This window comes from Sceloporus undulatus, chromosome 11, assembly GCF_019175285.1.
Source record: "Sceloporus undulatus isolate JIND9_A2432 ecotype Alabama chromosome 11, SceUnd_v1.1, whole genome shotgun sequence".
In the NCBI taxonomy this organism is placed as follows: Eukaryota; Metazoa; Chordata; class Lepidosauria; order Squamata; family Phrynosomatidae; genus Sceloporus; species Sceloporus undulatus.
Window position 1 is genome coordinate 4952488 of NC_056532.1, and position 23378 is coordinate 4975865.

Consider the following 23378-nt stretch of genomic DNA (forward strand, 5'->3'; position numbering starts at 1 on the left):
GTGTGGCTTGCGCGTGGCCCCGCCCTTTCTTGGGAAGAGAGGCAACGGCATGCGAAGGCGAAGGGGTGTGGCTTGCGCACGGCCTCGCCCCCTTTCGCCCGAGGCCTGCTGGGAGTCGTAGTCCGGAGCGTGCTGCTCCCTCCCGACCACGCCCCTTCGTGCGTGCCTTGCGTGCGTGCGTTCGCGGTGCATGCCGGTCCGTAGCGCGGCGGCGGCAGCGGCGGCGTCTTGGTGCGCGAGGGCCTCCTCCGTTGGCGCCTTCTTCGGATGCCTGGCGGGGGCGGGACGGGACCCGGGCGGGGATGGGGCGCCCCTTCGCGGACGAGGAGCCGGAGCGGGAGGAGGCGCTGCTGGCCGCCGGAGCGGGAGGAGGAGGAAGGGGCGCTGCTGCTGCTGCTGGTGTCGCTGCCCTGGGCCCCGGCGGCGGCGGCCCTGTTGCTCCTCCTGGCGCTGGCCTGGCTGTGTCCGGCCTTGGCCTCGGGGCTGGCGCTGGCCCTGGCGGCGGCGGCGGGGGGGCGCCTGGGCGGCTCGCAGGGAGCGGGCCCCGGGAGCCACGCCTCCGGGGAAGGGCGCCCCTTTGGCCAACGGAGGCCCCGCCGCAGGGAATGAAGGCAGCAGCAGGCGCCGCAGCCGCGTCTATAGGTAAGGCACTCTGCACATGCCCCGAGGGCGCGAGAGCGGGGCCTGGCCCTGAATGGACCCGGAGCAGTGGGCAGCAAGAGCTGTAGGACTCGGTGCAGAGGCCAATGGGGAGTCTTCCCCGCGTGGCCCTCTTTGGGCTCCACGAGGGAGAGTCGAGGGGCTGGGACTGGTGCCTGAAGCCCCCACCCCCCACCCCCCACCCCCCAGGAGCCATGGCCCAGGGTCCCTCCTGAGAAGCCCCTCTCCCCAAAGCCTGCCTGGGGCACCCATGGGCCTCCTGGGCTTGTGAGCCTTCGATGGTAAGCCTCAGGGCAGGGAAGGGTCTGGCTGACGGTGCAAAAGCCCCTCTGAGAGCCCTTTGGCTGGAGGGACTCTGAGTCATGGCACTAAGTAACAGTCCTAGTAATGGTGTGCTAGAGCCCTGGGCCATGCTTCCTCTCCTCTGGGCGCCTGGGGAAGGCTTCTTCTTCTGCCCCCAAAGGCTTGTGCCTCCCTCTCCCTCTTTCCTCTGCCCTTTTCCAGGGAAGGCCCCACTCCTCCGCTGCCGCCTCCTTTTGTGCTGCCTCCTCCTCCTCCTCCTCGCCGGAGGTACCCCATCCATCAGGCCCAGTACGCCTCGCTGGGCACCCTGCCCTCCATCTGCTGGGACGGCTACGGGCGCAAGAGCCGGCTCTCAGCTCACAACTCCAGCATGGTCCAGAGCCCCGTGACGGTCAAGATCGCTCGGCCGGACAGCGGCATCGGACACTCGTTCTTGTGAGTCCCCTCCATGATCCACCCCAAATGGGGCATTTCTTTGCAGGAGAGGCCCTCTCTCTTGCCACCCTCTTTCTCCATGGGCCTCCAATGGCTTCCTATACGGCATCACCATCTTGCCTTTGTGAGGTCGCTCCTCAGCCCTGAAGTCTGTGACTGGACCAGGCCATTTCCCCCAAGAGGACCCCTGAGGGGACGCATGGGGGAGACCTGGCTCTGGGGAACCGTTTTGTGGGGCCGGCGGAAACCCAGCACCCAAGTAAGAGCAACCGTTTCCTTGGACAGGTTGGAGCAGCTGTCTTCTCCCGCATCATTCTCGCCCACCTCCAACAGCACCCTGGACCCATGTGCGAAAGAGACAGTGCTGAGCGCTCTCAGGGAGAGCCGGAAGAGGGTTGTGGAGGAGGAGGAGGAGGAGGAGGACCACCGGAGCTTCCTTGGCGGCCAGGAGAGCAAGCGGAGGTATGGGCTAAGCCTCTCTCTGGGGGGGAACCTGGGGCTGGAAGAGATTGCTGCCAGGGGGCAGTGAGTCGGCCACTTTGTCTGGGCCATACCTGGTACAGCTTCCACCTGCTCCATGCCCTCCTTGCTGCTTTTCCTGCAGGCGCCATGATAGTGGAGGGAGCGGGCAGTCTGCTTTTGAGCCTCTGGTGGCCAACGGAGCCCCAGCATCTCTTGTACCCAAGTAAGTGCTGAAAGCGTGGCCAAGTAAGAAGGATTTCCTTTGGGCCACAAAGGGAGAGGATGGAATGGGAAAGAGAAGCAACTTCTCCCTCTCCTCTGTCACAAGGGGTTTGCATGCGCACGGGTGGGTGCCCTTACTGCACTCCTTGTCCCCAGCTGCTGGGAGGTGGTTGGGTGCATTAGGACTTGGGTCGGTTGACGGCAGAGCTTGGCCCATCCTCTCTCTGCCTGGCTCTCTTTAGGCCTGGCTCTCTGAAGCGGGGCCTCCTCTCTTCCCACGGCTCGGAGGAGTCCTGCTCCAAGAGGTCCCGCACGTCCTCCCTCAGCTCCCTGAACAGCCTCTCGGGGGGCGGCATCCCCAGCTCCATCCGCAATGCCATCGCCAGCTCCTACAGCTCCACGCGGGGCCTCTCACTGGTATGCTGCCGCGTGGCTTGCTTCTGGGGGGGGGGGGGGGGGGACCGGGAACTGGCACCTTCCCTCCGGTGGAGTGGATCTGGTCTTCCTGATGATAGGCAGCATGGACTGGGCCAGTCAGTGGAGACCCAACAGTGGTCATAAAGAAAAGGAGAGGCTTTGGTTCTAGATTTATGGTGGCTGACCTTAGCCTTATGCCTGTCTGCTCAGAAGGAAGCCTCTCGGAGCGTCTGATGTAATGAACTGCTCAGAGTTAGCAAAGGCTGTTGCAGAAACTTAGCAACGCTCTTGCTCTTTTGAAGCCTTGACTGCTCATGTACACTCGTCCCCCGGGTTACGAAATTAATTCGTTCCGCCGCCATTTTCGTAACCCGGAAGTCTTTCGTTAGCCGAATCCCCATAGGCGCTAATGGGGAAAAGCCGCGGCTCCGCCGCGGCTCCATTTTAAAAAGCGCCAGCGTTTTTTCGCAACCCGGGTAAACCTTCGTAACCCGGAAATAATTAATTAATTTTTTTTTTCGTAACCCGGAAATTTCGTATCGCGGCACGTTCGTATCCCGGGGTACCAGTGTAGTTGTAATTGTATGATAACTGTTAAAATGGGGCATGGTCTCATTGGACCCTTCCAGTCCCCTGAAGGGAAGTTGTTTGGGGTTTGATTAAGGCTTGGGTGGGATGCATGCGTATGCGCACCGTCTGCCAAGGCTTCTGCTCCTGGTTTTCCTTGTTGTTCCTTGTAACTAAAATTTCATCCAGCCTCTGTCTGAAGAGGCTGTTAAATCCATGGAGCCAGAGACAAGAGGCTTGCCATGCTTCTAAGGGTACCTGTCTCTGTCTCACTTCTTCCAGCTGTGGAAGAGAAGCGGCCCGAGTGCGTCTCCTCTTTCCAGTCCCACGTCCCCCTGCTCTCAGACACCGGAAAGGCCAAACAAGAAGGCACGGTATCCCAACTGCAGCCTCCCGTGAGTACCGCCACCCCTCCTCACTTTTCTGACTGGGGCTGTGCTGGATTGAGGAAGCTGGAAGGGAGGGCTGGACCTTGAAGAAGACACCCTTCCCCAGACAAGGCTGTTTTTAGCATATGTGCTGCTTAGCAGTGTTAAAGTGGAAAGACGGAACTGGAGTCAGTGACTGAACTGAACAAAGAGTTCTCTCTGCCATTCTTCCAGGGAGGAGGAGGACTCTCTTAAGACCAGCACCTCCACACCGTTGAAGGCAGACAAGGAGGTGCAAGCAGAGAAAGGTGAGTGCGGGGCACTATACCAGGTGCCCGGAAGGGCCAGAAACCAGGGTGGATGTGGGAATGAGCCTTGGGGGCACAGGGGGTGGCTCTGAAGACGTTGGGCCAAAAAGCTAAGAGGGGATGTGAATATCTGCTTTTAGTCAGCGCTGTCATCTGTCCTCATCCTCTTCCTACAGCTGCAGAGACGGCCCTGCAGAGCAGACCCAGTCCCCAGGCCTCGCTCTCGTCTTCAGGCAGTGATGGCACACGCAAGCGGAAGATTCAGCTGCTCTCGACTCGCCATGGCGACCATTTCACATTGGTGAGTCCTCCGATTCAGGGCACTTTGTGTACCTTTCCCTTGAACAAGGAAGGTGTCCGGGGGAGGGATGCCCTGCAGGACTGGGATAGTCCAGGGCAGCTGTTGGGGCAACCGCTGTGCAGATATGTGGGGGAGACCAAATGCTGGGAAAAGGCCATAGCGAGGTGTCCGCCTCTGGCTTTGTGGCTCAGTATCTCAACAGGGTCTGGGTCTCTTTAGATCTAGATCAGGGAGGGAAAAAGGGCCCTCCTTGAATCAAATGGGGTGTTAAACAAGCTCATTTTGTTCCATCTTGTACAAAAGTGTCTGTTTTTTGAGGCCAGAAGTGGTCACTCTCCCTCTTGGTTTTTCCCCGGGGGAGAAAATCAGTTCCTGGGCACAGTGCCATTTCCCACCCGCTTTTTCCAAGGAGCATGAGCCTGAGACTCCTCAAAGCCTTGACCTGGTTGCCAGGGCAGGGAATGGGCACGCTCCCTCGAAGGAGAATCAGAGACACTCCTGCGGGTGCCCTTCTGTTCCCCTGGCAGCCTCCCCCACCTCAGCTTGGGTATCCAGTCACCTCAGAAGATTTGGATGCAGAAAAGGAGGCCGCCCTGCAGTTATTCAACAAAGTCTTGGAGGACAAAACAGGTAGCAGAGCTATACCCCTTTCCCTGCCTTTTCCCTGCCTTCCCTTGCTCCAAGTTCCCTTTTGTGTCAAGGTCTGGATGTGAGTGAATCAGTCCCCTCTTCCCAAAACAAGGCCTGGTTGCCACTGTTCTCCTTAGTTAGCCAGAGCCAGGTGAGGGGCAGTGGGCTCTCTCACCCCCAAGATGGCAAGGAAGTGCTGACTGGTCTTGCTCCTGCCTTGCAGATTCTGCCCTCAGTCCACCTGCAGAGACGGCTGCCTCTTCCTCCTCCTCTTCCTCCTCCTCCTCCTCCTCCTCTGTGCCCAGCCCCTTGACCTTCTCACTGGCACTGCCTGCCAAGCCCTCTGGGTCACTGCCTCCCTCGACAGCCGTAGCTTCCAACCCCCTTCTGGAAAGCCTGAAGAAGATGCAGGATGCCCAGAGCACCGCAGGGCAGGCTGGTGAGTGATCAGCTCCAAAAAAGTGGGGAGCGGGAGGAAGGGAGAATGGGAGCTTCCTAGTGGGGCTGGCTGTGAGGGCTCTGGGTCCACATCTCCCCAGAGGATCTTCTGCCTATCTCTGTGCAAGGCAGATTAAACTTCCAAGTGACCTGCTCTCCGGTTGGGTGCAGTGTTGCCTTTCCCCCAAATTCAGCCCTATGCAAGCAGGGATAGGCATCAGGCTGTTTTTGACTGACTGAGCTGGCTTTCAGGATGGAGACTGTTCTCCTGCTCTTGGCTGTCGCAGTGAGAGACCTCTACCACTTCTTTGTCTTCCTTCAGATCCAGGGGCCAATTCCTCCTCCACCACCACTGCAGAGACTCCTCCGCTGCCACTAGCCTCGGCCTCGCTGCCCCTGGGCACTTCGACACCTGTGACCTCTGGAGAGGGGGCAGCCAAGCCCCTTCCTCTTGCCTCCCCTCTTTCCCTGACCAGCACTGCTGCCCTGCCGCCCCCTCCTCTACTTCCTCCTCCTCCTGGTTCTGGTGCTGCCCAGCCTGCCTGCGAAGGAAGCACCCCGGTGACCAGCTCCACCTCATCATCCTCTGAGCTGAGCCAGACCCCAGCAAGGCCCTCTTCTGCACCCAAGCCCAGCATCCTCTTTGGGATCCTCACCAGTACTCCAGATAGCCAGCCCTTGGCAGGAGCCTCCTCGTCCACCACCGCACCCTCCTCTCTGCCCGCTGCCACGTCTGCACCAGTCTTCAAGCCAATCTTCGGCGCCCTGGCCAAGAGCGAGAGCCCAAGCCTATCCAGTACAGGCAGCACCTCGGGAACTTTCTCTGTCTCTCCTGGAACTCTGCCCTCCGTGACACATCCTCCTCTGGCCCCTGGCCCTGGCACCTTCAAGCCCATCTTCGGGGGGGCTGCCCACATCTACCACCACAGCGTCTTCTTCGCCCTTTACCTTCCAGCCAGCCTCTACCCCTGCCAGCACCGCCGCCACTGCTGCAGCGTCCAGCATTCATGGGTTCCCTGATCCCTCTGCGGCAGGAGCGGCCACCACTTCCACCTTAGCCTCCTTGCTCTCCACAACAGCTGGCGTCACGAGTGTCTCTGCCAGCAAGCCTGTCTTCAGTTTCGGGACTGGCCTGCAAGGCCTTGGTGGCAGTGGCGGCATGACCACACCTGCAGCTGTGCCAGTGGCTCCCTCCGGAATTGCGGCCCCTGCTGCCCTGCCTTCTCAGCCCTTGCTTTTTGGGGCCCCATCCACCACCACTGTTGTCACTGCAGTGGCCCCCCTGTTCCAATTTGGCAAACCGGCAGGCACCCAGGGCTCCACGCTTGGCCCCTTAGCTGGCTCTGCCTCCAGCACCACCCCCCAGGCAGCACCTAGCACCACTGCTACAGCCTCTGGCGGCTTCAACATCTTTAGCAGCAGCGATGGCAGCTCCTCCGTGGCCCTGACAGCCCCCTCCGTGGCACCCACTACCACCATGCCCGCCACCGTCACGGCTGCGTCACAGCCTTCCCTGACATTTGGATTGGGCCCCTCGGCCTTTGGTGGGGGCTTTGGCACAGCTTCTAAAGGACCCCCTCCTCCATACTCAGCAGAGCCCAACCAACTGACTTTTGACACAGGAGCCCTGGAGGGTCAGCCGCCAGCTGCCAAGCCCTCCACAGGACCGGTGACCTTTGGCACGCCCTTCAGCTTCACAGGCTCAGTGGTCCAGCCGGCCTTTGGTGTGGGTGCCAGCAGTGGTGGCCCACAGCCTGCCTTTGGTGGCCCTGGGTCCCTGGTATCCTTTGGGGCCAAGAGCGCATCCCAGCCTGCCTTTGGATCCTCTACATCGGTCTTCTCCTTTGGGGCAGCCACCACCGCGGCGGGCACAAGCTTTGGCTCCAGCACTCAGACTACGGCCAGCAGTGGTGGGAGCAGCACGAGGGCCGGCTCAGTCTTTGGGGCTCCAGCCCCAGCTCCCTTTGCCTTTGGGGCCTCCAGCCAACCGGCGGCAGCAGGAGCAGGAAGCAGCGCCTTTGGCATTGGGGCAGCTGCCAGTGTTGCTGGCACAGGAGTGCCCTCCGTTGGCTTCAGCTTTGGCGGAGGGCAGAGCGCGGGGACAGGGGCTGCCACCCCCTTTGGATCTTCCTTGGCAACAAACCCGCTGGGCATCCCGGCCCAGAGCTCCAGCTTTGCTTTTGGCATCACAGGCACTCCAGAGAGCAAGCCAGCCTTCGGAGGTGAGTCCCTTTTGGTGAGGCAAAGGGGCAAAGGCCGCCAGGTAGACTGCTGTGGCCAGGCTGCTGACAGAGGCTTGTACTAGGGAGTCTATGTGCATGGCAGGGGGGTTGACTGGGTGGCCCTTATGGTCAGCTGTGTGCTTCTGTGATTCCACGTCTAATTGTTTTGCACAGAAGGGCCTTTGAATGGGCTGTACATGTCTTTGATTTTGACGTTTAAACACGATTTTAAATGCTTTTAAACCCTCCTCTTTGCCTTCCAGGAGCCCCCGCCCCTACCTTTGGGCAGAGCACTCCCACAGCATCCGCAGCTGCTAGTGGGGCCGCGCTGGGAGCCAGCACTCTTTCCTTCGGGACACCTGTCACCCCGGCCTTTGGAGGAGCAGGGCCCACGTTCAGTAAGTCATGGGAGGGGGCACACCAACCAGCTACAGGTTTTTTGGGGCAAAGGACTTCCTTGGGCAGGTTGTGTGAACCTGCTTCCTTACTAGCAAAAATCTGCCATGGATGTGCCATAAGGTTAGGGAGGATTCCGCTCCAATTTGTTTTCCATGCTGTAGTGCTTGGTTTTGGGTGGGGGGGCACCTGTGTCATGGGGCAAAAGGCCTGGAAAGGCAGCTGAGCCACTATGGTGGGGGGCATCTGTAGCCTTGCCTTGGCTGATGGCGACAACCTTGTTTGTCCCTCCAGGCCCCTCGGTGCCCAGTTTCTCCATCGGGGCAGGAGCCAAGACGGGGGCCCGCCAGCGCCTCCAGGCCCGGAGGCAGCACACTCGCAAGAAGTGACCCTGTGGCTGGACTGTCCCTCCTGCCCGCCCTGCTGAACAACTGACTGATGGAGGGAGGGAAGGAGGGCGGGCGGCTTCCTCCTCCGGCGCGCACCCTCAGCGGGACTGACTATTGTGGGCGCCTGTCTTTCTCTGTGGCACCCACTGGGTCCCCTTTGGGCCAAAGAGAGATCTCTGAAACCCCGCTCCCCTTTTTACTTGAACAGTCTGTGGCGGAGTCTGGAGAAACGTTTGTACATATCTGCTCCTTTCTCTTCCGTCCCAGACCCCCTCCATCTTCCCTCCTCCCTCATCTGGCCTCGTCCCTCTCCTCTTCTGGGGGGCCGGGGGTGCTTGGCTAGCATCTGCATGCGTCTTCTCTTTTGGACCCCTCCCAAGCCAGCCATCCTCCCCGCCGGCTCCTTCCTCTCTGGGCTGGGAGACTCCTTTTGGAGCGAAAGTCCCTGGTCCCTCCTGTGGGCCAGGCAGCCTCTCTGCCCGGGAGGGCAGACCCCCTTCCAAGGAGGCTTCCTGGGTTCAGCCCTCTTTATTGGGGTTGGGGGTGAGGGATCTTTCACGGAAGCACTAACCAATGTTCTTGCTGGCTGTGGGGCTGGCTGGGGCGGGAGTGGGCCAGAGGGTTGTGCCCCTTCCCTGCTTTCCTGAGCCCCCGGCAAGGGAAGGAGGGAAGGAGGCCCCCCTCCCCCGCCCCCTCTTTTGTTTCCCCCCCCCCCCCCCCGCCCCCCCTGTCTTGTGTTTTACTCACTATGTCTGTGTTCTTTCCTTTCTTTTAAAAGAAAAAAAATTACTCTGTGAATCGAGTTTGGAGGAAGAATTGAACTGTATGTGTGGCGGCATGTTGATAATGCCGGACCTGCTGTAAACATTTTTGGGGGCGCCTGTCTCCAGCGGAGACGCACCCCGCCAAATTGGGTGTGGACGGTGGCTGCATCGCTGCGTGGCGAGGTGTGTGTGTGCGTGGCGTGGACCTGCGCGTGAGGCGCTCTGCTGCTTGGGAGGCTGGCGCTGCCCACGGGGGGCAGAGGAAGGAAGGGGAAGGGGCTGTGGCTCTGAAGGGGCATTGCAGGAGAGCCGCACCTGGAAAACCAACACAGCAGAACCTTCCCTCTGGGGCTTTCCTGCCTAGGATGGCATCCAGCTGCCCTGGGGAGCAATGGAGAGAGGCTATGGCCGCTTTCCGGCAAGCAGCGGTCTCCCCTTTGCCCCTTCGGGAAGGAGCCCCTCTGAAACCCAAGACAGCCCCCCAAAACACACACATTCTGGGTGGCTGCCAGCTCTTTTTCCTCCATCAGAGAGAAAGGTGTGAGTGTGTGCAGAGCCTGCCTCATTCTAAATTTAAAAGATGATAATAATAATAATAATATTTAAACATTTTTTAACAAAGTAAAAGTTTATTTTTATATTTAAGCTAAATTGCCTTTGAATTCCTTCAAGCTTGGTTCATGGAGGCGTGGAAGTACAGCGCTGTTTGTTAGGGAATTGGCCCACGGTTTGAGGAAGAGGAAGCGGAAGAGACGGAAGAGACCCCCTTGGGATGGGACCTCTTTTTTTGGGGGGGGGGGGAATCTCCCAAATCTCCTTCCCTCCCTCCCTCTCTCCCTCTTCGTCTTGCCAGGCCAGCGTTTCATGTTTCTGTTTTCTACTGTGGATGTGACTCTGTCTGTTCTGTCCTGCTTGAGAGAAAGAGAGAGAAAGGGCCTTTTGCCAGGAGCGGGTGGGGGCCGTGGGGCCGTGGGGGCGGCATGTGGAAGGGAAGGTTTATGGACGCGAGCGGGGAGCAGGTTGGCGTTCTTCTGTTTTAAAATGTTGCAACAAAGACTTGGATCATTCCTGTTGAGGGTTTTAGTGTGAATGTGCAATTTCTTTTCCTTGCTTACGTTGATTTAAAATAAAACCGAGACTGCTTGAACTGGTGCCTGGCTGCTTGAGTGTTTGGCCCAGGGCCCAGCGTGCCACGTCCGGTGCCCTTGTTGGGCTCTCCCAGCTCTGTGGAGCGCCTGGTGAGCCAGCAACATGGATTTTGCACCAAATGTGAGTGGAGAGGGGTGTGGGGGTGGCTGAAGAGCAAGCCCATCCCAAGAGACCAGGGTGGTCAACTCAAAGGGCTGGACCCACATGCAGAGACAAGACCAGCTGGAGCAGTGGTTGGCACCTCAAGTTGGAGAGGATGGGGGAGCAGGGGTCCCATTCTGGCCCCTCACCTCTGAGGCTTAAGACAGCCATCAAACAGCAGTCCTAACACTGGAGGACTTTAGCTGGTTCTCGGAGGGAAAGGGCCAAGAGTTGGAGGCGTGGGTGTAGATGGCATCCTCTTGGGCATTGCTGTTCCAACTGAGGAAGTGCCCCTGGGTCCCACACATTCTGAGCTGCTGCTCAAAATGGTGGGGAGGGGGACCCCCAGCCCCACTCCCCCAAAGCTTTGAGGCCTTTGAAGCCCCTGTTCGACTTGCCCCAGTTTTGCCACTTGTTTCCTCAGCCTCACTCCACCCCCACCATGCAAGTGGACCCTTATGTCCAAGAGTTGGGGAAGCTGTCTGGGACAGCAGCTCCCAGCATCCCCTAGCCACCCTGACCAGGGAATTAGCCCACGCAATCGCACTGACTTTTACCTTTGGTGGCAGGCTTGTGAATAGCAGGCGTCCTTTGGCGCCTTTGAGACCAATCAGAGTTCGCACACCGGAGGGGCATGGTGGCCTCCCATGCCAGGCCCCTGTGGCCCCTTGCCAGCTGTAGGGGGTGGCTGGGCCTGTGCATCCGCAAACACGTCTGGTGGGTGGAAGGGAAACCTCTTCAGCAAGGTGAACCTCAAGGTAGGTAAAGGTACGTTTGCACAGCAGGGGTGTGTGCCTGGCGCGGAGGAGGACTTGGCAGCCGTTGGGCACTTCTGTCCCATTCAGCTGTAGCTGAAGCTTGGCGTGGCTGCAAGGCCTTGGCGGTTGTCTCTGCACCTCCTGGGCTTTAAGCCACATTTGGAAGAAAAAAAGGACATTGGGCTCAGGACTGGAAAGAGAAGGCCTTCACCCCAGACCTCACTCAGCTGGTGCTGCTGCTGCTGCTGTGGAAGGTATGTAGGAATGGGCTGCCCGTGGGTCATGGGTGTGTGTGTGCCCTTTGTCCCTTTGGGCAGGATTTCAATGGAAAGGGGTGGGCCTCCCTATCTCTGCCCCTCTTCTCGCTGCAGGAGTTGCCGGCCTGCCTTGCCTCTGTGCCCAACGATGGCTCGGAAGATGAGCATAGACCAGCTGGAGGACCAGCTCCTCTGCCCCATCTGCTTGGAGGTCTTCCGGGAACCCCTGATGCTCCAGTGCGGGCACTCCTACTGCAAGCCCTGTGTGGTCTCCCTCTCGGGGGGGCCCGGAGAGGCCCTTCCTCTGCCCTGTCTGCCGCAAGGCTGTCGACTGCACCAGCTCCCCACCCAACGTCAGCCTGGCCCGCGTCATTGAGGCCCTGCGTGGCGCGGGGGAAGGCTGTGGCGCTAGTGGTCCCGAGGCCTGTGAAGAGTCCTGCCCCGACCACCGCAACCCCCTCAGCCTCTTCTGCGAAGACGACCGGGCCGTGATCTGCGGGCTCTGCGGCACCATCGGCACCCACCGGCACCACAAGGTCACGCCCGTCTCCAGCGTCTACAGCCGGATGAAGGCAGGTGGGGCGGATGGCGGGGGGCAGGTGGGAGGGCGTAGCAAGGGCTCCTGCATGCACACCATGCCAGTCTAGTAATAATTCATTCACAGCAGGATGATCTGCTCCCACACATACCCATCCCTCTAGGCCAAGGGTATTTCTCATGTGGGGTGATGGCACACATGGGGTGGGGTGTTGTGGGTCAGGGTGGCTTCACATGGCGATGAGGCATGTGGTGGAGGATGGCTCCCACTCTCTGGTCAAGGGCAGAGGGGGTGGCACTGGAGCCTTGCCCTGTATGAGGGAGGCAGAAAAGCAGATCTGTGCCACAGAGTGCCAGCTACTGGAAAGGGCACAAGATAAAGCTAGAAACGCCCCTTCCACTTCTCTGCCTGCCTGGAAACAAAGTGATTCTGGGTGCCCAAGTCGAAAACATCTTGAGAGCCAAAGGTTCAGAATCGCACACCGCTTTGAAAATGGGGAGCCTAATTCCAGGGGGGCAATGCCAGCCCAGGAGACTAAAGCCTTCCTTATCCTCAGGAGGAGCTGTCTGTCCTGATGACTGGGGTGCAGCAGCAGCAGAGGGACCTGGATGAGCATGTCAGCCGGCTGATGAACAACAAGACGCGCATTGCGGTGAGCATGGAGGGTGCCCACACCCCCACTTACGCTCCCCTCCTCCTATGTCACACAGTGGCATGGAAGGGCAGAAGGGCAATGCCAACCGTGAAAGGACACACCAAGTGTGTACAACCCATTGGATGATACTCTCCTGGCCATCATCCTTGATAGTGTTTGGAATGCCAGGAGGCATGCTTTGGGACAAATGTGAATTCATCCCTGCCTGGTGAATTCCAGAGCACCTGTCGCTGCCCACTGCCAGTATTGTCCTGGTTGGCTTTGCAGGGAGAGTCAGGTCACCTCCAAAAGCCAAAGCTGCCCCCTGCACAGCATGGCCACAAAATGGGCCTGGCATTGCCATCGTGGTGGTAACTTTTTCCTACGGCTGTCCCCCGTCAGAACGAGTCGGACGTCTTCAAGTGGGTGATCCGGAAGCAGTTCCAGGAGCTGCACAGGTACATCGACGAGGAGAAGGCCCGGTTCCTGGGGCAGATCGAGAGGCAGGTGGCCGGCCTGGTGGCCTCCATCCAGGTCCAGGCAGAGCAGGCAGCGGACGCCCTCCGGGAGCTGAAGGAGTTGGAGGACTCACTGCAGAGCCTCAACAACGAAAGCCAACTGGACTTCATCCGGGTTCGTGGCTGCGGCTGGGATGCCCAGGGCACCGGGAGGGAAGGGCTCCTGGCCCAGAGAGAGTCTTGGCCTTGTTTTGGCGACAGATACGGTTCTGAGTAAATATTGAGCTATGGGAGAGAAAATATTTGACCGTTTCTGCATCTTCGCCCCTGATTTTAATGTTGTGTCAGTCATTTAAGCTTCGGCTGTAGCCCTGCTTTTCCACTTAACTTTGCTCAGTAGCGGTTCCAAGTTTTTATGGTTTCCTCCTAGCAATGTGGAATCGTCTGCATCTCTTAAAACTGTTGATGTCCCTTCTTGTAATATGAGCCCTCTAAAGGCGTGCCAGGAGTGCGTCTGTGTGTACTTGTGCACATGCATTCTTTGCCATGTGTCTTCATGGCACAAGCTCACGGCGTCTTCTGTGTCTCTTCTTTTGCAGAAACATGGCTCCCTCCCTTCCAGGTCCGAACTGCCCCATCAGCACCCGGCCGAAGGGGGCACCTTCACCGCCATCTCCTTTAAGCCCGGCTTCCACCAAGACGACGTCCAGATGATGGTGTGGAAGCGGCTGCTCCGCAGGGTCCTCCCAGGTAAGAGGTGGGGAATGGGACAAAGGGGGCAGGCAGATGGGGGGGCAGGAGGACTTGGCCTCCTCCGTCTCCTCCACATTTGGGTGTGAGTGTTCCTCGGATTGTGTGTGCAAGTGAAGGCTTTACATCCATGGAGGAAGGAGTGTGCAAACGGAGGGGTGTGTGGGAAAAGAGGAAGATTGGTGACTGGTCACAGGGGTAGCCACATCTTGTGAGATTGCTTTGGCAGAATGGCCAGAGGATGCTGCAACTTGCCCATCATCGACATCGCCAGAGTGCCGTTGCCTCACAGCAGCGTTTGAGAACAAGCCCATTGTAGTCACTCATTACAACACTCATTACAACACTTGATTGGTAAAGAGAACTGTGTGAAACGTAAGAGTGCCTCATCAGAGCGACTCTAGAAGTGCCTTGACATTTCTAGCCAAGGGCTCCTGTTAAGTCCAGCTAAAGCTCTGGGAGAGGAGCCTGGTTCCTGCTGGTGTCTGGGAAGTCACTCCATACTTGCAATATTGGGAAAAGTAATGGGATTTTACATGCTGTGTGTACACTGTGCGCACATTACTTTGTGTTGCTTTCTGTTCTTTCCCACAAACCATCCCCTGACGGCCTTCTCTCTCCCAGCGCCAGAGACGCTGAAGCTGGACCCGGAGAGCGCCCACCCAATGCTGGAGCTCTCCAAGGGCAACACGGTGGTCCGGTGCGGCCTCCTCTCCCAGCGGCGCAACAGCCACCCGGAGCGCTTTGACTACAGCACCTGCGTCCTGGCCAGCAAGGGCTTCTCCTGGGGGCAGCACTACTGGGAGGTCATAGTGGGGGGCAAGAGCCACTGGCGCCTGGGGGTGGTCAAGGCCACCGCCAGCCGCAAGGGCAAGCTGGGCAAGAGCCCCGAACAAGGGGCCTGGCTCATTGGCCTCAAGGAGGGCAAGGTCTACGAAGCCTTCGCCAGCCCCCGGGTGGCCCTGCCCCTGACGTCCAGGCCCCGCCGCGTGGGGGTCTTCCTCCACTACGAACGGGGGGAGGTGGCCTTCTTCAACGCCGACAGCCCCAATGAGCTCCTCCCGATCTACGCCTTCCAGGCTGAGTTCCAGGGGAAGCTCTACCCGCTGCTGGATGTCTGCTGGCACGAGAGGGGCACCAACGCCCTGCCCATGATCCTGCCCACACAAGCCATGCTGCAAGCCCAAGGTGACAACAGCGGTGCCGAGGACGGCAGCGGCGGCGACCGCAGCAGCGACCCTGAGCAGCCCACCAAGTTGTAGCCGGGAAAGCAGTGCCCCGTTGGCTGCATGTCGACTGGCTTCTGCCACGGCCGAGTTTCCCGATGTCCTTGCAAATGTCTTTTGAGCTCTTTGTAGTTACTCTGCAGCCCCTGGAAAAAGGCTGCAAGACCACAAACACCATCCGGAGTTCTGGCTAATGGTCCTTTGCCAAAGAGCAGCCACCTTCTTCCATGGGGCGATGCGGGGGGACGCGTGACTTTATGGGGGTCCTCCCTATGTGAGGAGAGAGGAAAGGCGTGGAAAGGACGGCTGGCCATTTTTACTGTTAGGAATTTTTAACCTTTTGCCCGTTTTAATTTCTTGGGGTTCTGGTTCTGAGCGAAAGGCACATTTGTCGGTGATTGAAGCAGTGATAGGAATGGGCTCTATGGCCAAGCAGGGGCAGAACTGCTTCAGGCCTGGAAGTGGTGTGGGGAACATCTGCCACCCCCCAGATTTGTTGGACTGCAACTCCCATGACCCCTTGCCCTTGGGACACACTGAGGAGGGCTGCTGGGAGTTGCAGCCCAGCAACATTTGCCAGTCCTGCGCTCTCCCCACTCCACATTCAGGAAGGAAATGATGGTGTTAAGGTGCCACAAGACTGAATAAAGACAGATTCCTCAACCTTTCTCTTGGCTTGGAGTTCCTCTTTGGTTCACAACAGCCACCCCCTGGAAGCGCCAGTGTGGACCCCTGGCCCCTTTGGGCATCAAGGACTCTGCCAGTCTGGGGCACATGGTGCTATGTCAATTCAGTTGGCCACAGGTGTCAATTGCCAAGGATCAATTAAACTGCTCATACCAGATGTGTGGTCTTGTCTGATTTCTTTACATGCATCCAAAGCAAGGGCTGCTGCAGGGCCAGGTCTTGGCCACAAGAGGGCAGCACAAGCCCAGCTCCTTTGCCTTTGGCAAATATATGCCACATACTCTACCAATCACATATTCTGTCAATCAATCGCACATTCTGTCAGTCACATATTCTAATTATCTATGTAACCGTGTGTGTATAATTATATATATGTATTTATAACTTTATATGTGTGCGTGTGTGAATGCTGCTGTAGTTATGTGCCTTCAAGTTGTTTCCAACTTATGGCGACCCTATGACCTATTCTGTCATAGGGATATATAGCATATAGGACAGTTCCCATCATCCTCATCAGGCACAGCATGGGGGGGGGCTCAAGCCTTTCAAGACTAGGGTTGGAGGACAGTTCCCATCATCCCCAGGCAATGCAGACGTTGGGGGAGGTCTCCCTTCGCCCCCTGAAGCTCCTTTCTGGAAATCCCCAGAATGCTTGGGTCCTGTGGCCATGTGTGTTGGGGGTGATGGGAATTGTAGTTCAGAGCTAAGAAGCCTGCACTTGCTAAGGGCGCCTTCTTTTGCGATGGGGATCACATCTGCCATGGAATAAATGTTACATCTGCCAAGTAAATAATACAATATAGGTTACATCCCTCGCTAGCCACCCTAGATATATTTGTATTTCTCTGCATCGCTATTCTCCCCCGGCGAGGATAGGATTTACGCCAGGCCTCCTCCTCCTCCTCTGGATGGCCCTTGGGGTTCCCTTCTGTCTCTAGGACTCTGTGTATTCCTGCATGGCAGAAGAAGGGGCTGCACTGGATGGCCTTTCTGGTTTCTCCAAAGGGTCGGCTTGCATCCTGAAGAGAGCAACATGTGGGAGGAGATAATGCGATCAGAGAGTCCTGTTGGCAAGGTTTCGAGTTGGGAGGCAATGGAGTTTTTGATCACGAAGCCTACACCCGAAAGAGGTTTTTCAGTTTTGGGTTTGTCAGACCATGTTCTTCAAGGCTGCCTTCCTCATGGAGAGGAACCTCACTAAGAGCAGCGATGTCAATGTTAAGTCGTGAGAAATCAGGGGCGATTAGAGCAGAACGGCGCTCAGGACGTCCACTGTCTGCAGAATCTTGCATGGTTCTGATGTTCCAGGATGCAAGCCTTAGTCCATTTGCACCTTTGGAGGCTGGTGTGTGCCTTTGTCTCTTAGTCTTTGTTTGACCGTATTAGAAGATGACCGTTGGCCGCAGCTAGCCAACCGGGTTGTTAGGGATGAGCTTTCTTTAGGCCGCCTTTTCTAGGCCCCTCTCCATACAGAGCAAGCAGTGCTCTCCTTAAAAAAGGCTGCTTGGTCGTTCAGGATGCTGCCGAACGAGACTGTCATCCCCGGTCAGTCTCAAGCCCCCAAAGTCCTGAACTGCCTGCATGCAGGGTTGGATCTGTGGCTTCCAGTGCATCTTTACACCTGCCATTTCATCCCTCGCCTATTGCTACAGGGCTTTTTTGGGGATTGGATGTATCCTTGAAGCCTGTGCAATGGGTTTTTCTGGTGGAGCGCACTGTGCACAGAACTGGCCTCACCCTTTAAACCAGAGGTTCATCTGCTGAGGCCTTGACAAGCATGGATGGTGGCAGCAAGGTCCTCAGGTATCCTCTTAGATGGTTGACCTTACAGGGTTAGAGGAGCACCATCTGCCCGGGTTTGGGATGAGGGTTTTCCTTCTCCCAGGATGGTGGCCATAAGGCTAGAGAGCCCATCCTGCCCTTTGGCGCTCAGACATTAGGACGCTCCTTAAGCCAAGGGTCTGCCATCCTAGATCTGTGCCTTTTCGTTCTTCTCCCTAACTACAGGGAAGTTCATTTGGTTCCTTTTGGCCCAGCTTTTGCATCTATTAACATCATGTTGAATTGGGATCCTGTCCTCTGGGGGGTGAGCTATTCCGCCTCATTCGGTGTCATCTGCACATTTGCTAAGCATGCCCTCTAGTCCTTCCTTCAAGTCCTTGATCAAGATGCCAAATAGCCAATTGGGCCCAGGACAGAGTGCCACTGGACACCCCACTGGTCACTTCTCCCCAGGACAAAGGAGAAGAAGAAGAGGAGCCATGGCTAAGCAGCCTTTGGGTTTGACGGTCAAACGATTACATATGAAATCAATAAATAGTTTAAAACCATTTAGGCATTGAGGGCTTTCTTCAAATAACCAATATTTGTTTGTTTGTGTATTCTTTCTGCCTTCTGCCCAGTTCAATACGAACGGAGGCTGACAAGGTGGACGGAGCGGCTGACTGCAGCTGCATCCTGCCATTTCCCAGAAAGGGATCCAAGGCAGCGGCTCGCAAGGATTTGGGATACTTAGAAAGCCAAGCCAAGTGAACAGCTTGACTTCTGCAGACAGAACTACAGTTAACCCACCTTGCAAGCCTATCGAATGCAGTCCTGGGCTTTCTGACTCGCTCCCCCTCCCGCTATTTTCCCACGAGCCCATTTACGACTCTTCGAAAGGGCATCCAGAGGAGAGATGCCATCCTTGGTCACTGCATCAGTGGCTGTGGCTCTGGCTCTGTCTGTCTGGCTGTATCTGCTCTATCTGGTTCTGGCTCTGTGTGACTCTGCCTCTATCTGGGTCTATCTTTGTCTGGCTATATCCAGCCCTATTGGCTCTGCCTTTTCTGGCTCTGACTGTCTACCTCTGCTGGGATAGGCTTAGGGTTACGGTTTGTGGGCTCGGGTCGGGCTTAGGGTTAGGGTACAGGTTAGGGGTTAGGTTTAGGGGTTAGGGTTAGGGTTAGGGGTTAAAAGGTACGGGTGGGTAGGGGTGAGAGTGAAGGTTAGGGTTAGGCACCCCCTCCTTTCTTTCCGCAGTGCTGGGGGGACCGTGGGAAAATAGCGGGAGGGGCCGGACAGAGCCTATAGAGCCAGACAGAGCCAACAGAGCCAGACAGACCAGATGAGCCAGATACGCCAGACAGAGCCAATAGAGCCAAATAGAGCCAGAACAGAGCCAGACAGAGCCAAATGAGCCAGACAGAGCCGACAAGCCAATAGAGCCAGACAGGCCAGCAGCCAGATGAGCCAGACAGAGCCAGACAGAGCCAAATAGCCAGACAGAGCCAGACAGGCCAGACAGAGCCAGACAGAGCCAGATAGAGCCAGATAGAGCCAGACAGAGCCAGACAGAGCCAAAATAGAGCCAGCAGACCAGACGAGCCAGACAGAGCCAGATAGAGCCAGATAGAGCCAGACAGAGCCAGACAGAGCCAAATCAGAGCCCGACAGAGCCAGACAGAGCCAGACAGAGCCAGACAGAGCCAAATGAGCCAGACAGAGCCAGACAGAGCCAGACAGGCCAGCAAGCCAAATAGAGCAGAGCCAAATAGAGCCAGACAGAAGCCAGACAGAGCCAATCAGAGCCAGACAGAGCCAGCAGAGCCAGATAGAGCCAACAGACAGAGCCAGACAGAGCCAGTACAGAGCCAGACAGAGCCAGAAGAGACAGAGCCAGACAGAGCCCAGATCAGCAGCCAAGACATAGCCAGACAGAGAGCAGACAGAGCCAGACAGAGCCAGACAGAGCCAGAAAGCCCAAGAGCCAATAGAGCCCGAGCCAATAGAGCGACAGAGCCGACAGAGCCAAATAGAAGCCAGACAGAGCCAGACAGAGCCAAATAGAGCCAGACAGAGCCAGACAGAGCCAGACAGAGCCAGAGAGCAGAGGCCAGATAGAGCCCAGACAGAGCCAAATAGAGCCAACCGAGCCAGCAGAGCCAGATAGAGCCAGAAGAGCAACCAGAGCCAAAGCAGAGCCAGAAGCCAGGACAGAGCCAAGAGCGAGAGCCAGACAGAGCCAGACAGAGCCAGATAGAGCAAACAGAGCCAGCCAGAGCCAGACAGAGCCAGACAGAGCCAAATAGAGCCAGAGCCAAATAGAGCCAGACCGAGCCAGACAGAGCCAGACAGAGCCAAATAGAGCCAGAAGCCAAATAGAGCCAGACAGAGCCAAAGAGCCAGACAGAGCCAGACAGAGCCAGACAGAGCCAAATAGAGCCACAGAGCCAGACAGAACCAGACAGCCACAGAGAATAGGCCAGGCCAATAGAGCCAGACAGAGCCAGATAGAGCAGACAGGCCACAGAGCAGACAGAGCAGACAGCCAGACAGAGCCGGAGCCATGACCAGACAGAGCCAAGACAGAGCAGACAGAGCCATATAGAGCCAGACAGAGCCACGAGCCAGATAGAGCCAGACAGAGCCGACAGAACCAATAGAGCGACAGAGCCACAGAACACATAGAGCCAGATAGAGCCTCCGCTCAAAGGGTCATCCAGTCCACCCCTTCTTCTGTCCTGAAGGAATACACTCGTCCCCGGGTTACGAAATTAATTCGTCCGGCGCCATTTTCGTAACCCGGAAGTTTTTCGTTAGCCGAATCCCCATAGGCGCTAATGGTGGAAAAGCCGCGGCTCCGCGCGGCTCCATTTTAAAAAGCGCCAGCGTTTTTCGTAACCGGGTAAACCTTCGTAACCCGGAAATAATTAATAAATTTTTTTTTTTTCGTAACCCGGAAATTTCGTATGCGGCGCGTTCGTATCCCGGGGTACCAGTGTACATGTGATATAAAAATGTGTGTTTGTTATCAGCTATTGTGGATACTGTGATATGCAGAGAGATGTTTATTACTATGTGTCTCTGACTATATGTATATCTGTCTTGTCTGCTTTATAAAGAGTGTGTGTGTGTGTGTGGGTGTGTGTGTGTGGTGAATATATATATATATATATATATATGTGGTGTGTGTGTGTGTGTGTATGTTGTGTGTGTGTATTCATATATATAATATCAGGTGGGGTGGGGAGACCGACTCCTTTACAGAGTAGAAGAGGAGTGAGGTCCTGAGAGCCAAGGGCAGGAGAACTTGAGGAGCAATAGCTTAAGGGAGCAAGGCAGCACACACCCCAAGCCTTAAATGTGAGGCCTTGCACCAGATCCAGAGCTGGTGTGAATGATTGGGATGACCACCACTGGGTTACGCTTCTATAAGTAACCGTTATAAAACAGATTTCTGCTCTGATGTGTTGGATAATACAGACGCCGCTACTTTGTGGAGTGTGGGAGGGAAGGAAATCCCAATAGGAAAGACCTAAATATCAGAACAATAGCAGTTACCAGATTTTAAACCAATGCAAAGTGTGACACAAGTCATGTAGTTGGTTTGACCATTGGACTCAGTTCTGGAGACCAGGTTTCAATCTCCTCTCAGCCATGAAACCCATTGAGTGACCTTGGGCAAGTGACACTCTCTCAGCCTCAGGGGAAGGCAATGGCAAATCTCTGAACCAAATCTTACCAACAAAACCCCATGTAAGTTCACATTTGGATCACCATGATTTGGAAATGACTTGGGGCACACAACGTACACATAAACATGACTCCAACAAGATGTAAAGAACCATACTTGTTATGCATTCCCTTTTCATAACAAATGCATTGGTGCAAACCTGTTTTGTCCCACCTGTGTTGTTGTTGTTGTGTGCCTTCAGGTAGTTTCTGACTTAAGGCACCCCTAAGGCATAGATTTCTCTGCAAAGTTGTTCAAAGGGAGGTTGTCATAGCCTTCCTCTGAGGCTTAGAAAGTGTGACTTCCCACAATCACCGGTTTTGTTTCATTAGAGGAGTGTATTTTAAGAATTAAGTCCCTCTCAGTTTTGTATGCAGTTTTTTTGCACAGTAACTCATTTACCCCACCTAAAAATGTTACCTGCGGTAACAAATCATTGCCCCCCTGGTTTAATACATCTAGCTATTAACCACAGATTGTTTTGATTCCAAAGGCTTTTGCAAAGGAAGGCCATTGCTACAGACATTAATGAATCCAGACTTCATTAACTAGAAGGCCACCCAGGTATTCCTTGAGTGATTGGACCGGAGCTTTATGGTCCGAGGGATGCTCTGCCTCTGGGCCTCTTCCCCACATTTCCAGCCCTAACTGGGAGGGAAGGTACCTGCTACTGCTCACTACCCTGAATATGTGGATGTGGGGAAACAGTCAGAACATCCGCCATTTCATCCTCCCCTTCCTTTCCCTCTGGATGTTAGCATTCAAAGATGTAGCCATGTTAGTCTGGAGCATTGGTGTGGGAGAGAGCTTTGAACCCCTTTCAGACTAAAGAAAGAAGCTGGCAGCCTCAGGGGAAGGTAGTGAGCCAAAGGACAAGCCAAGCGAGAAGGCCTGCCATCCCCGGCTCATTCACTCTGGTCGGCAGCAGAAGCGGGTCCAAGAGGACGAGGGAACAGGGAACAGGGGCTGCTGTCCAGGCTGCTTTTGTCCTTGTTTGTGTTGCTGAGAAGGCAAGCAACATACAAAGGATAAAGCAGGAGCAGTGACTCTGGGATTAATGGCTGCCGAAAACACCAACCGTTTTTTGAAGCTGGAAAGCTAGCTAGGGATAGGGTTGCCATGATGAGGACCTCCAAACCGGGACAAATGTAGGAAACGTTTTCAAATGTAGGACACATTTTTATAAAAATGGAGGATGCGCAAAAAATGAGGTTTCTTTATAAAAATGTTAATATAAATGCATGTTTTTTGGCATGATCAAAATGGAGGACTTTGGCTATTCCTAGGACGATGCCAAAATGTATTTGCCCTCGGGTTCAACTTACTCTCAGAAGTGTGTTACTTGGTCAAGGGATGGGGTTTTTCTTCACTGCGCATGAGTTTGTAAAAATCACAGCAAGTTACATTGGCCGTGCCTCAGAGGCTTGTTGATATCAATATCACCCATCATCACCATCATATCATCACCATCATCTCACTATGATTGTCCAAGAAAGGCAGACTTGTTAGCATTCAAAGCGCCATAAATACACAGAAAATGTACTTGCATATATTTAATAATAAAAATAATGAAAAAATAACTAGAAACAAGGAAGGGTGTATATATTTATAATAAATTAATGTAATAAATAACAAACAAGCAATAATAAAAATTAATAAAATGCTTTCCCGCAAGTGCCGGGGACCTGGGAAATAGCGGGAGGGGGAGCGGGACACCCCCTGCTTTCCCGCGGTGCCCAGGGACCGTGGGAAAATAGCGGGGGGCGGACACCCCCTGCTTTCCGCGGTGCCCAGGGACCGTGGGAAAATAGCGGGAGGGGGAGCGGGACACCCCTGCTTTCCCGCGTGCCCAGGGGACCGTGGGAAAATAGCGGGAGGGGGAGCGGGACACCCCCTGCTTTCCCGCGGTGCCCAGGGACCGTGGGAAAATAGCGGGAGGGGAGCGGGACACCCTCCTGCTTTCCCGCATGCCCAGGGACCGTGGGAAAATAGCGGGAGGGGGAGCGGGACACCCCCTGCTTTCCCACGGTGCCCAGGGACCGTGGGGAACATAGCGGGAGGGGGAGCGGGACACCCCCTGCTTTCCCGCGGTGCCCAGGGACCGTGGGAAAATAGCGGGAGGGGGAGCGGGACACCCTCCCTGCTTTCCTGCGGTGCCCAGGGACCGTGGGAAAATAGCGGGAGGGGGAGGGGACCACCCTCCCTGCTTTCCCGCAGTGCCCAGGGACCGTGGGAAAATAGCGGGAGGGGAGCGGGACACCCTGCTTTCCCACGGTGCCCAGGGACCGTGGGAAAATAGCGGGAGGGGGAGCGGGACACCCCCTGCTTTCCCGCGGTGCCCAGGGACCGTGGGAAAATAGCGGGGGGGGAGCGGGACACCCCCTGCTTTCCCGCGGTGCCAGGG

At 56.2% G+C, this 23378-nt stretch overlaps 2 protein-coding genes across 2 annotated transcripts; both read left to right on the forward strand.

The window, feature by feature from the left end:
* The first annotated feature begins 190 nt into the window (after positions 1-190).
* On the forward strand, positions 191-10029 carry POM121C (POM121 transmembrane nucleoporin C). Its single transcript, XM_042442586.1, is given in 14 exon segments — positions 191-642; positions 1165-1398; positions 1684-1860; positions 2003-2083; positions 2325-2499; positions 3349-3461; positions 3669-3742; positions 3919-4043; positions 4571-4673; positions 4897-5112; positions 5434-6135; positions 6137-7333; positions 7597-7731; positions 8024-10029. Coding segments are annotated over 14 exon segments (3879 nt in total). The 3' UTR covers positions 8119-10029.
* Positions 10030-10173: 144 nt separating this feature from the next.
* LOC121916925 (E3 ubiquitin-protein ligase TRIM50-like) lies at positions 10174-15637 on the forward strand. The gene is given in 7 exon segments (XM_042442488.1): positions 10174-11184; positions 11302-11488; positions 11490-11759; positions 12282-12377; positions 12762-12992; positions 13417-13567; positions 14192-15637. Coding segments are annotated over 6 exon segments (1539 nt in total). The 5' UTR covers positions 10174-11184; positions 11302-11335; the 3' UTR covers positions 14830-15637.
* Positions 15638-23378: the final 7741 nt, after the last annotated feature.